Source organism: Carcharodon carcharias, chromosome 9, assembly GCF_017639515.1.
Source record: "Carcharodon carcharias isolate sCarCar2 chromosome 9, sCarCar2.pri, whole genome shotgun sequence".
In the NCBI taxonomy this organism is placed as follows: domain Eukaryota; kingdom Metazoa; phylum Chordata; class Chondrichthyes; order Lamniformes; family Lamnidae; genus Carcharodon; species Carcharodon carcharias.
This window is the reverse complement of record NC_054475.1, coordinates 144,551,231-144,565,447: the sequence shown is the minus strand read 5'-3', so window position 1 is coordinate 144,565,447 and position 14,217 is coordinate 144,551,231. Positions and strand designations below refer to the sequence as shown.

Genomic DNA, 14,217 nt, shown 5'->3' with positions numbered 1-14,217 from the left:
TTAATGTATATTGTAAATAATTGTGGCTTCAGCACTGATCCCTGTGGCACTCCAATAGTTACAGGTTGCCATCCAGAAAATGCTCCCCTTATCCTCTGTCTTCTATTAGTTAGCCGATCCTCTATCCATGCTAATATACCACCCCCAACACCATGGGCTCTTATCTTATTAATTAGCCTTATGTGTGATACCTTATCGAATGCCTTTTGGAAATCCAAATATATTACATCTACTGGTTCCTCTTTATCTATCCTGCCTGTTCCTCCTCAAAGAATTCTAATACATTTGTCAGGCATGATTTCCTCTTCATGAAGCCAATGCTGAATCTGCTTGATTATATTATATATTTCTAAATGCTCTGCTATTACATCCTTTATAATAGTCTCTAACATTTTCCCAATGGCAGATGTTAAGCTAACTGGCTTACAATTAGGACGTCAGAAACTTGACTTCCAATCTTAAATTCCCCTTTTATCATATCTATAACAAATGGCTCAAATTCCGCAGAATTTCGATGCAGAAAATCATTGACATACATCATAAAGATGCATGTGAATTTCTCTTTGTGATACCAGTAGAACATTGCTGGATCTGCTTTCAGCATGGGGGATCTAGTTGAGAAATATCATACCTTTGACACATTATTGAATCCATAAACATAATTATTTACTTTCCACAGCTTATCTTCAATATCATTCACTTCTTTAGGTGATTTCAAAAACTACTTATTTTTGATAATTTTCACCCGGCACAAATGCGGCTTTTCTATTGATTGACCTACATTCCCAGAAGTATGTATCTGAAAGATTTAAGAACATTTTTAAGACCCCTTTTTCTGCTGTGGGGAGTCCACTTTAACACTTTGATCACTAAGTCTCTCTTCTAAACCCTAAGCCACTAGTCTCACTTTAGTCTTATATGTCCCACCTGGGAGTACTTTCTCCATAGATATCCATCTCTATGATAAGGCTGGCTGTCCTCTATCTGGCACTTCAGAGTAGACACCAAATTCCTTCCAACTATCCAACTCTTTTTGTTTTGCCTCTCATTAATTTATCTTCTAATTTGTCTGCAGCCGCCAAAACCTCCCCTATACATCCTGATATATATAAATGACCTAGACCTTGGTTTTCAGGGCACAACTTCAAAATTTGCGGATGATACAAAACTTGGAAGCATTGTGAACTGTGAAGAGGAAAGTGTAGAAGTTCAAAAGGACATAGACAAACTGGTGAAATGGGCAGAAAGGTGGCAGATGAAGTTCAATGTGGAGAAATATGAAGTGATTCATTTTGATAGGAAGAACACGGAGAGACAATATAAAACAAAGGGTACAATTCTAAAGGGGGTGTAGGAGTAGAGGGACCTGGGTATATATGTGAATAAGTCATTGAAGGTGGCAGGACAGGTTGACAGAGCAGTCAATAAAGCATACAGTATCCTAGGCTTTATTAATAGGAGATAGAGTACATGAGCAAAGAGGACTTCTATAAGACACCTGTTTGGCCTCGGATGTAGTATTGCATCCAGCTCTAAATGCCGTACTTTAGGAAGGATGTGAAGGCATTAGAAAGAGTGCAGAAAAGATACACGAGAATGCTTCCAGGGGTGAGAAACTTCAGTTATAAAGATAGATTAAAGAAGATAGGACTGTTTTCTTTGGGAAAAAGAAAGCTGAGTGGAGATTTGGAGATGTTCAAAATGATGAGGGGTCTGGACAAAGTATTTAGGGAGAAACTTTCCCCTCTCATGAAAGGATCGAGAATGAGTGAGCACAGATTTAAAGTAACTGGCAAAAGAAGCAAAAATGACATGAGGAAAAACTTCATGCAGCGAGTGGTTAAGGCCTGAATGCACTGTTTGAGAGTGTGTTGGAGGCAGGTTCAATCGAAGCATTCAATAGGGAATTAGATTGTTATCTGAAAAGGAAGAATGTTCAGGGTTACGAGGAGAAGATAGGAGAATGGCACGAATAGAATTGCTCATTTGGAGAGCTGGTGTGGACACGATGGCTGACTGACCTCCTTCTGCACTGTAACATTTCTGTGAAATTCTGTGATAAGGGCTTCTACTTTTAGTAGTGTTCCTAGATTGTTCTGTGGTCCTTATTCTATTGCATGGCCTCATCAAACTACAGCCTCTATTTGCTCTCCTACCTTTTTCTGGACTACTACTACAGGATCTCTCCTCCCATGATCAGAGGCTCTGTTGCCAGTACATGATCATTTCCTAATGCCAGAGTCACTTCCAGATCCACTATGGGAACTCGTATTGCGTTTCCTGGCTTTCTGCCATTTCACCTCATTTTTCTAGAGCATGGGTCTTATCTCTTGTCCATCATCCTGGACACTTAGCCATTCTTTGAATTTGCTGGTGGTTTTCCCTACTCTCCCTACGATGATCACATCCCTCCGTTCAATGGATTCTTCTGGTTTGTACATTACCCCAGTACCAACCTTAGGCATTTGTCCTTTGGGTATAATTGTGTGCATCAGTATCACTTTGTCTATTGGCATTTAGCCCTTATTCACTGCATTCTATTCCTCATAACTGTCCAGAGACCAGTTAAATGCAGTTGAAATCTTCAACCGGTTTCAATTCATTTTTCCTTGTTTTCCCCCTAGGAGGCACAGCAGCCAATTTGAGCACAAGTTCCAACAAACAGAAACAAAAACAAAAACAAAAATACCTGGAAAAACTCAGCAGGCCTGACAGCATCAGTGGAGAAGAGCCAACAAACAGCATTGTTCCAACAATTTGTTCATTGCTCATTCTGACAATTGTCAACAGATAATTTGTTTTGTTGATATTGATTGATGGATAAATATTGGCCAGGGAACCAGGGATAACTCCCATACTCTTTTTCAAAATAATGCCGTGATCTTTTACATCCACCTGAGACAGCAGGAAAGGCCTCGAACCTATAACTCCACTCATCTACAAAAGAAGATGGCCCCTCATTCCTGAAATTAAATACATCACATTCACCCAGGCAAACAATTCAAAACCAGTTACCACTAAGCATGACTGGTTCAACAGCTAATTAAAAATGGCATTATAGTGATGTGCAGGTGAGCCTCATAATCTTTGTTTGACCTGCTTAATTTTGGTATATGAGGTAATTTGCAGAATTAAGTCTAGTTGAAAGAAGCAGATCCAATACTCATGAAAAAACTTGAATCTAATCCAAAAAGCACAAATATAAGCTAATCAAATATATTGTTTTTAACATGACCTCATTAATTACATGTTGTTAATAGAGATCAGATGGCCCTGATATTAGAAATCAGGTATTTTATCTTTTATATTCTTTTGGAAAATTTGTGTGGCCGTCAAATGCAATTTTAAAAAAATGTACCTCTTCTAAACATTGGAGAGATAGCAGAAGTAATTTGAAAGATATTATTGCTGAGTCTGATATTGTGAAAGGAAAACAAAATAGAAGAAAAACAAGTTCCTTTCAAATATGAACTACAAAAAATATGTACAATGGGTGACAATAAGTCAACTACTCTTAGTGAACTAATAGATATATAATGTACACTTTGATTTTGATCAAGCTTAATATAAGTTGTCTTTTACTGATACAAAGCATTCATGATTTTTTTCCCTCTCATTTATTTTGCCAAGTTTTACTCCTATTCCTTAGGTTACATTAAGTGCTACGTACCATTTCAACATTTAAAAGGAGGCACTTTTCTAGCTCTGTCAATGTTTTCATTGGTCAATCTACAGCCCACTTTCCATTCCCTCAATTTAATTAGGCTAACTGCCCCACCCAAGGTAAACTGGTTGGGATCTGCTTGGTGCAATTATTCCAAAATATATACTTTAATTGCTTATATAAATGTTTGGTTGCTGCTTCATTTTCTGCAAGCCTACAATGCAAAGCTGAAAGATTGCATCACTGATTTGGCATAATTTTAATGAAAATCTCCCTCAACAGTAAGCAACTGTTTAAACTCTTAGAGATGTGTGAAAGGATTTAGATAGACTTTTCCTTCCATTATTATCATTGTGGAGAAAATCCACTTTGTGTCCCTATGATTCACTACATTAGAATACCAATGTATTGTTCCCCATTACAGTGAGCCTCGAGAGTTGCTGAAAGAGTAGAATCTCCTGGGTTGAGACTTAAAATGTTAGGACATGCTGTTTACTTCTTCTTTTAGAGCTGCTTTATTTTCTCCCCTCCTTTCCAGAAGAAGCCAACTCCTATTGGAGTGCCTCCCAGGATTGATACTTTGTCCAAAAAGTCATTCAAAATGCGTCAGTCAAATAGTGAATGGTAACTGGCATTTGACCATACACAACATTAGAGTTGAGCTGAATCCACAACCAAAATTCATAATATGAACACTTTCCAGCCAGGATCACTGCACATCAGGACAAGAGGGCTGTGACCAATTATTACTACTCCGTTTTTGGCTCAAGGGCACGGAATTCAATGGTAGCATCCTGGCTAAACTGGCTAAATTACCATGGATTAGAATTTGAATCTAAGCACTTTATCGATTTGGCACGTTGCAGCACCAATGTCTTTCGCAATGGGAAGCTTTCACTTCTGATTAATTTGTGCTGCGACATTCACTGCAGTTCCAAATTTCTCGAGTAAAGAGATTGATTCTCATTCCTTAAAACTTTGAAGTAGATTTTCTTTAATGGGCTGGGCTGTATCAAGAGAATAGCCCCACCCCCCGCTGCTGTGTGCAAGCGCTGCGGAGATATTCAGCCTTTTTTCAATTTCAAAATTTTAAAGGGGCATTTGCTTTACGAAAAACTACTTGTTTGGGAGAGCGATATGACTCGTGACATCACGTCCATGTGAAGTGACGACGCAGTTCGTCATGATCACATTTATTTATTTGTGTACGAGTTCAGCCTTTCACGAACCTTTTAAACCCCCTGATGTAGTTGGCATTAAAAACAAACATTTAACTGTTTGCATTGTGTAATATATAAGTGATGGCTGTCCCTCTTTCGTAAAAGTAAAACAGGGGTAATGTAAATAACAATTTATAAACGTGTGCTGTTGGTGCAGCTTGCTGGAGACACTATGTCTGTGGGGGGTGGGGTAGGGGCTATTTGTAATCAATGGGATGTGATGCACCTGGCCTGGTGGCTCGGCCCGGCAGAGTCGGTCTGCACAAAAAAAAGTCCGATTCTCGCAACCGGAGCTGGGGAGGGGGGAAAACTTTTTCACTTAAAAGGGTGTTTTGCTTTTTAGCTTAAATTCAATCTACGTTTTTTTACTATTTTTTTTAACCCCCCCCCCCCAAAAAAAAAGAAAAAAAAATACATATATGTTGCCTTATGGCGGGGTGGAGAAATGCAGAAGGGGGTTAGAAAGTATTTCGGCCAGAAATCTCTGAGTGAAGTGACCATGGATGAGTATCTGAGCAGTCAGGGGCTGTATCGAAAACTCACCGCTAAGGATGGCTCCTGTCTCTTCAGGACTGTCTCCGAGCAGGTAAACTCGAACCGACGTGTTATGTTTTTCTAAACTTAGCAACAACTAAAAACCGCGCTGCACTGTTTTATATTTGGCCAACTTTTCTCTTCGACTTCACCTGTTTTACTTAATAAACTGATTTTCGTCAACGGGCGTGTTTGTTTATATTCGTATTTCTTGGAAAGCGTGGTATTAATTTTCTGTTTTTCTTCCCCCTTTTTGACCTAAAAAAAACTTGCATGTTTGACAGCTGTTTATGACGCAAATGTATCACTTGGATATCCGAAAAACCTGCGTTACTTACATGAGGGTGAATCGAAGCAAGTTTGAGGCAGTAAGTATTAACTATTCCGAAGTTCCAGAAATTAGCTTTTCTAAACAATTTAGAAAGTGGTAGTTGCTTTCCAGATGTAAAATGGGAGGTGAATCTCTAAATATCTATACCTAAATCAAGGAATGTTTAACCTTAAAGTGTTTTTCTTTTATAATGTGTCTTTCAGAATCAAAGTTGTTACAGCACAGCAGGAGGTCATTCAGCCCATGGTATCTGTGTAGGCTCTGAATGGACAGTGCACCTAGTACCATTCCCCTGTCTTCTCCCTGTGACCCCGCACTTCTTCCTTGTCAAATAATCTAATTCCTGCTTGAATGCCTGGATTGAGCCAGCCTCCACTACACTGGGGCAGCACGTTCCGGATCTTAACCACTTGTTGCATGAAAAAGTTTCTCTGCATGCCTCCATTACTACTTTTGCCAATTACCTGAAATCTGTACTCTCTTATTCTCAATCCTTTCACCAGTTGGAACAGTTTTTCCATGTCCACTCTGTCCAGGCCCCTCATGATTTTGAATGCCTCTACCAAGTCTCCTCTCAATCTTTTCACCAAAAAAACAGTCCCAACTTCTCCAATTTATCCACGTAGTTGAGTTTCATCATCCCTGTGAACTTCCTCCTCTCTGGACCTATTCTGTGAATCTTTTCTGCATTCTCTCTAATGCCTTCACATCTTCCCGAAAGTAGTGTACAGAATTGAACACTACTCCAGTTGAGGCTGAACCAGTGTGATATACAAGTTTAACGTAGCCTTGTACTCTATGTTCCTATTAATAAAGCCTCGATTACTGTGTAGTGCTTTAATCACTTTCAACCTGTCCTGCCACATCAATAACTTATACACTCAGGTCCCTCTGCTCCTGCACCCTCTTTAGAATTGTACCCTTTTTTATATTGTCTCTCTGCCTTCTTCCTATCAAAATGAATTGCATCACACTTTTTTCTGCAGTGAATTTCATCTGTCACTTTTCCACCCATTCTACCAACTTGTCTCTGCCCTTTTGAAGTTCTACTCTTCCCTCCTTGCTGTTCACATTGCTTCCAAGTTTCACAAAATTTGAGAATGATGAAATTGTGCCCTGTACACCAAGGTCTAGGTCACGTATATATCAGGCAGTACAACGATCCCAACACTAACCCCTGGGGAACTCCAGTCTGATAAACATCCATTAATCACTACTGTTTAATATCAGCCAGCCATCTATGTATCTATGTTGCTACTATCCCTTTAATTCCATAAGCTATAACTTTGCACTCAAGTCTGTGTGTGCAATTGTACCAAAAGCCTTTTAGAAGTCCATGTACGCCACAGCAACGGCATTACTCTCCAACTCTCTGTTACCTCTTCAAGTTGGTTAAACGTGATTATCCCTTAACAAATCCATGCTGGCTTTCCTTAATTAACTGCATTTGCCCAATTGAGTAATTTTATCCTGAATTATTGTTTCCAGAAGCTTCCCCACCACTGAATTTAAATTGCCCTGTAGTTGCTGGGCTTACCTTCACATCCTTTTTTAACAAAATTGCAACATTTGCAATTCTCCAATCCTCTAGCATCACCCCTGATTCTAAGACTGGAAAATTATGGCCAGTGCCTCTGCAATTTCCACTTCTCTCAGTATCCTTGGATGCATCTCATCAACTTGCTTTATCAACTTTAAGTACAGACAACCTATCCAATAGCTCCTTTTTTATAATTTTAAACCTTTCAAGTGTCTGAATTACCTCTTCTTTAACCATGACCTGGGCAGCAGCATCTTCCTTGGTAAAGACAGATGTAAAGTATTAATTTTTAATACCTCAACTATGGCCCCTGCCTCCAGCCTCCATGTGTAAATCTCCTTTTTGGTTCCTAATAGACCCCACTCTTCTTACCATCCTATATGCCTATAGAAGACTTTGGGATTCCCTTTTATGTTAGTTGTCATTCTCTTTTCATTCTCTCTTAGCTTCTCTGATTTGCATTTTCACTTCCCCTGTGAATTTTCTTTGCCCTTTCTGAAAGTGCTGTTTAAATCGCACGATACACATTACAATAACTAGGTGGTACAACATTTTTGAGATTTATAGCAATATGAATTATGGCAATATGAATTAAGTAAGCTGTGGTGTAGCTGCGAGTTTCACCAGCAGTTCTTGTGTGTCCCAGTGGACAATTGTGGGAGCTTCCATGCAGGGAAGGCAAATCAAATGCTGTGCAGTATTGGTAGGGCCAGATCTCCCAGATTATTGTCTTTGCTTCTAAAAATGTGAAGGACAAAGGAATCGGTGTTATAGTTTAGACAGTTGACTAATTCACGCTTCCAATATGTCTATTTAACAATGGCTCTCCTGATGTTATGTTGATTTCTAATGAATATAAATATACCTTAATATATAGTGAGCCATAATGTGCATCCACATTCCCTTTCTTTTTTTTAAAAAACACCTGTTCCACTTCCCAACAGCAAAACTGTGATTGCACGAGAGTTATTTGGGGAATTGTGCGTAGGAATTTGCTTTGTAAACTTTTTATTGTTGACTTTAAAAGGTAACTGACATGAAGTTTGTGAGATGGACCGTTACCTGATATGGCAGAATTTCTGACTTTGTTTTCTCAGTTTATTGATGGTCCTTTTGACAAGCACTTGGAACGTTTGGATGATCCCAAGGTATGAATGATTAAGTTATATTACAGTTGTTATCTTGGTGTCACACTGTTGAATATTGCCTTGATATCAAAGGCAGTCACTCTCACTTCTGGAATTCAGCTATTGCCCATGGTTGGACTGAGGCGGTAAAGAAGTCTTGAGTCAAGTGGTTCTGCCTGGAAGAAACCAAACTGAACATTTGCTCAGAAAGTGTCATTTGATAGCACTGTTGATGAATTTTTGTTCAACGATTGAAAATAAGCTGCTGATAGTTGGTCAGTTTGGATTTGTCCAGTTTTTTGTGGGCAGGACATATCTGAACAATTTTCACCATATTTGGGCATCTGCCCATGTTGTAGCACTACTGGAACAACTTGGCCAAGGTTATGGCTCATTCTGGTGCACAGATTTCAATGCTCAGCTAGGTTATCATCGGGGGCTACAGCCTCTCCTGTATCCAGTGCAGTCAGCCCTTTCTTGTTCCTATGTGAAGTGAATTGAATTGGTTGAAGACTGGCATCTGTAGTGATGGGAGCATGCGGAACAGGTTCAGAAGGAACACTTGGTATCTCTGGCTGAAGATGGAAGTGAACACTTCAGCCTGGTCTTTTGCATTCAAATGCTAGATTTCACCAATACTGAGGATGGGGATTTGATAGCACCTCTCTTTCAGTTTCTTAATTCTGTATCACTGTTCACTACTGTACATGGCAAGACTGTAGGGCTTTGATCTGACCCTTGTTTGTGGGGTCACTTATCTCTAGCATTCTGATTCCACTCTTTGCATATAGTTCTATGTAGCTTCAGTAGGTTTACACCTCATTTCCAGGTATGCCTGGTGCTGATATTGCTTCATGTTCTTCTACACTACTTATTCAATCTGGGTTAGTGACCTGTGATGGAGTGAGTGGTATGCTAGCCATGAGATTACAGATTGTGGTGCTATATAATGCTTTTGGCCCACAATGCCTTATGAATGCCCAGTTTTGAGCTCTAGATCTGTTGTGAATCTATCCCATTTAGGACAGTAGTGCCACACAACACAATGGAAAGACATTCTTGGTGTGAAGGCAGGCCTCCACAAGAACTTTGTGATGGTTACTCCAACCATGTACAGGTGCTTATGTGATGGGTAGATTGGTGGAGGCAAGGTCAAGTAGGTTATTTCCTTGTGTTAGTTTTCTCTCCTGCAAGCCCTGACAACTGTTGTTAAGGGTGGTGCATGGTGGTGCTACAGAGCCACCCTGGCTGATAGATACTGAGGCCCCCTGCCCAGAGTACATTCTGTGCCGTTGGTGCTTCCTCCAGTTGGAGTAGTGGTGCTTAACATGGAAGAGGACTGATCTTACTGAAAGTGGGTGGTAGTCAGAAGCATGTTTCCTTTGCAGGTCTGACTTGAAGTTGAGACTTCATGAAGTCTGAGTCAAAGTTTAGGGCTCCCAGGGTCATTCTGTCACAATTCACCAAGGCTTCTTTAACAGCACCTCCTACCACCGAGAGGAGCAAGAGTAGGTGTGTGGGAAGACTTAAGACCTTCAAGCTCTCCTCCAAGTCACACACCATTCTAACTTTGAAATAGATTGTTGTTCCCTCATTGCTAGGCTAAACTCCTGGGCCTCCCTACTTGAAAGCTAGTGACACCAACATCCCATTGACAAATTAAATAAGTGTACACTGTGCTGCCACTGCTAGTTCTATATCAAATGCTTACTGAAAATCAGTTTACATGACACCTGAATTCCTTTCATATATCCAATCTGCCACTTTGGGAACTTATTGCTTAATGGGTACTGACTTCTATACTTGTACTGCTTTCCACCTGATTATTTTCCTGTAAGGGCATTGCAGCCCAATGTTGTCATCTTCTCTTGTATGGTTGACATCTGCTAATTTGGCACAGACTGTTGATTGATTTATACAAATATTTAACAGTTTTGTGGGGAAAAAATATAAAAGTGTTGCAAAAATTTAACTTCACAGCGGTACAGTGCTTCCAGGTGGTGTAAGATACGGAATCCTGAGATTTTGATCCAGTGGCCATCAGTGCACCATAAGCTCCAGAATCCACCTCTGATCTATCCTTGACCCTGTAAATGTAGGCCGGGATTTTCTGTCCTCGTCAGGGGCATGACCCACCGCAGGCGAAGCAGCACCCCAGCCAGCAGTCCATTGACTTGCGGCAGGACTGGATGATCCCGGCAGCAGGTGGGTGCAGAAAATCCCGCCCGTAATTTCAGGATCATATTTGAGAGTGAGCTGAGCTTCTGACTTCGTACCCTTAGTTGCAAAGTGGTAGGCACTTGCCTACCTGTGTTCTGCCTCAATTGCTGGAATCTGCATCCTTGCTTTTGTCACCCTACTCAACTATTATAGTGCTCTCTTGACTAGCTTTCCACCTTTCACCCTATAGACTCATCCAAAACTCTAAGGCCTTTATTCTATTATGCTTCTCCATCGCTATTGCTCTTGCTGACCTCCCCTGGTTCATAACCCTGTTGTGGTACACCTTTAAGTGTGTGCAGTTTTTTTTGTACATTAGGGGGGGAAATGATGCAATGTATCATATGATTCAGACTTGGCTTCTTCAGAACAAACTGCAACTATCAACTCTGACATGTGTGCAAGTTCTCCAACCGTTTAATATCACTATCAAATTCTTAGTTCCTTAATAAATGAACCTACATATTTTTGTGTCAACTAATCCCTTAATGCATGGTTGGTGCCTTAATGTTTATCCGCTAAGCATAAGGAGATAAAAAGCGCAATATGCCAGTGGTGGAAAATGCATCATTTCAAGCACACCATACACAACGTGGTGCCGGTACTAACGGAAGAAGCAGGTAAGTAGAAAAAATATCCGAAGTTTGAAACTGCTCAGTCAATGCACAGTGTATGATCTCTAACCAGAGATCAGGGCACACACTGCGAGTTGAACAGGCAGTGACAATGTTTTCACACTCAGCGCCGGGCAGTGCTCAGTCAGGAAAGGCAAGTAGTTGGAGCATGGGCTGAATTGATTTACGGGCATGCGAGAACTGAGAAACATTGTGGAAATCGAACCAAGGTTGCATAAGCGAGAGGCAAAATTGAGCGTTGGTGAAAACTGGATAAATCTTTGCAGTTATTCATTCTGTGGAGCATCATGGTGCATTCCTGCCACAACTCAGCTTTGTGAGCGGAGCTTCAGAAACACATGCACAACTGGCAACAACATCACTCATCCCAAATGCTGCAGTAGTGGTGAAACGTGCAATGGTGAGCAAAGGAACTGCAAGCAGCTGACACACTGCAGTCTGCTTAAAGTATCCACAGCGTGTTTAGTTGCAGTATATTAAAGTGTTCAGCATTCTAATCCTGATCAGTAACACAGGAGGAACATTTGTTTAAATGGCAGAGAAGAAGAAAGGTCAAGAGAATATTGTAAAAATGTCCACAAAATTCCCAAGCTTAAATTGGAAGACAGCTGACCTACTCAGAGTTTAAACTATTTAAATAACGTACAGAATTGTTTTGTCAATACAGGCAGGCCATAAAGATTAATTTAGCCATTGGAAATTAAGGTCCACGTAGGCTCAACATGATTGGGTTCATACAAAACGACAAAAAAGATCCAAAAGGATTTGGGCAACTTTGGAAGACCGGTTCAAAGTCATAGGTATCGCCTGGGGTTTATGTCATACTGTCAGCAGCCTAAGGAATCTATTGATCATTTTATCAGTGTAAAGAGAGTGCCTACTGCAATTTCTTTTCTTTTCAGAAACGGGTGGCAGAGAGAATTGTTGCATTAGCAATTGCATCTACTCAGATGCATTTCAGAAAGACCTGGTGGACAAATCCAAAAGTTACAGTATCAATGAGTTACTCGAAGACAGACAAAAGGAGTTTGATGCGATTATCATGGGCTGATAAAGCTTGCAGGTCTTGTATGTGCAACCCCAGCTGTCAACACAGTGACTAGAGTAGCCAAGCACAAAGACGTGTGGGAGGTGTAGGCTTCTACATGCATTGAAGAGTTACCTGGTGTTTCATGATTTCTGCCAAAAGGCTCACTGGCAGCGGCAATGCAAAAAAAGGCTGAAGGAGCAGTGAGAAGTTGTGCGCAGGTTCACGTAGATGTAAATAGGCATTATCTTTGAACAGCAACAATAACGATACCAGATCGCATAGGAAAAGCATACATGAAGTAGCGAACCAAACTGACAATGACAGTGATGATTAAGACACCTGGGAGGCATGATGAGCCCATCCACACCGTACGGTCATAGACCACTACACCTTCTGAAGTATTTGCCAAGATTCAGAAAATCTGTCAATTTGCTACTGGCGAAAATAGACACAGGCAATTGCCAACATACTGCGTCTGAGAAATGTACCAACAGAAGTGGAAGGCCATGGTGAAACCCACTGCCGTGAAGCTTTTGGCATACAATGGCTCGGTAATTCCATGTGTAGGATCCATTGTGCTAGAGTGTAAATACAACCAGCCATTCTGTGTAGTAGAAGCCAAAAGCCCAGTGATTGCAGGTCCATCGGCTTGTCGAGATCTCCCATTGGTGACCATCCATGAAATCAGCCAGGTGCCGGAAGGGAGATCCGCACCAGAAGACATACCTGTAGTTTGTACGAGGAGGCTAGCAAAAGAAATAGTCTATTGGTCAGCTATGAACAATGACAGTGAAATTACAGTATGTATGAGGCAAGTTAGGAAATCACAAGAAAATGTTTTTACCACCCACACTTCCTACTCGCCGTTGGGCCAAGATTGCTTCTGACCTCTTCCACGTTCACAGGAGTGATTTCTTAGTTGTCACTGTTTTAATTTTCTAAGTATCCTATCATCCATCAATTGCATGATATGTCTAGCACACAGTAAATGCTATTTTCAGTTGACTTCGGGCACCTAGGGAGATGATCTCTGATAACAGCCCTCAATTTACTGGTAGGCCATTCAGGGACATGTGTGAGAAGTGGGTTATAAATTACACTACTCTGCACTATCCCAGATCTAATAGCACGGCCAAAAGAATGATTTGTATGCTGCAATCTTCTAAAGTGTAGGCAAACCAAGCAAAATCTACACATTGCAATGCTATACCTTAAAATAACATCTGTAAGTGCATAGTTCTCAATCTGTGAAGCTCCATTGCATCCAAGGCAACGTCTAAACATGACACTCCCACAGACCACTGTAGAGGAAAAAAAATTCTGCAACCTCCAGTCACAATTACCAATTCCAGGTGTATAAGCAGACCACCACTAAGTCCCTGAAGCAATGTATCGCGTGATTCAGAATTAGCTCCTTCAGAGCAAACTAACAATTCAGACATGTACAAGTTCTCCAACTGTGTAATACTGCTACCAACTTCTCAGATGCTTATTAACCAATTCCTTATGTGTGGTTGGTGCTCTGATGTTTATCCACTGAGTAAGCAAGGAGAAGAAAAACACAACAGTCCCCTAAAGCCTCCGATATTAAATTTTTATCCTGGTATTCTGTTTTTAATTTCCTCACTCATCCCCATTTTTGTAAACCTCTGGCCCTATAAGCCACTTGCCCTCACTTCCGCTATGTTGCTTTGACTCTGATGTCTCTTGCATTCCCCTGCTTCTGCAGTCGCCATTGAAAGCCATAGTTATATTAGTTTATGCTCCAGACTCTGGAATTTCCAGCCTGAACCCCTCTGCCTCTTCACCACATTCCTCTCTTTTTAAGACCTTAAAGCTTACACCTGACCAAGCTTTTAGTAGCGCTTCCTAATATTTCTTGTGGCTCATTGTATATATTGGTTTAATTACTCCTT

General features: G+C 40.7%; 1 protein-coding gene across 1 annotated transcript in view; it reads left to right on the top strand.

Moving 5' to 3' along the window:
* The first annotated feature begins 2,632 nt into the window (after positions 1-2,632).
* Positions 2,633-14,217, top strand: part of alg13 (ALG13 UDP-N-acetylglucosaminyltransferase subunit) — a 76,187-nt gene continuing 64,602 nt past the window's right edge. The window contains exons 1-3 of the mRNA XM_041196186.1: positions 2,633-3,071; positions 5,703-5,786; positions 8,387-8,437. Coding sequence (XP_041052120.1) covers positions 5,709-5,786; positions 8,387-8,437 — 129 coding nt within the window. The 5' untranslated portion in view covers positions 2,633-3,071; positions 5,703-5,708. The remainder of the gene's footprint in view (positions 3,072-5,702; positions 5,787-8,386; positions 8,438-14,217) is intronic.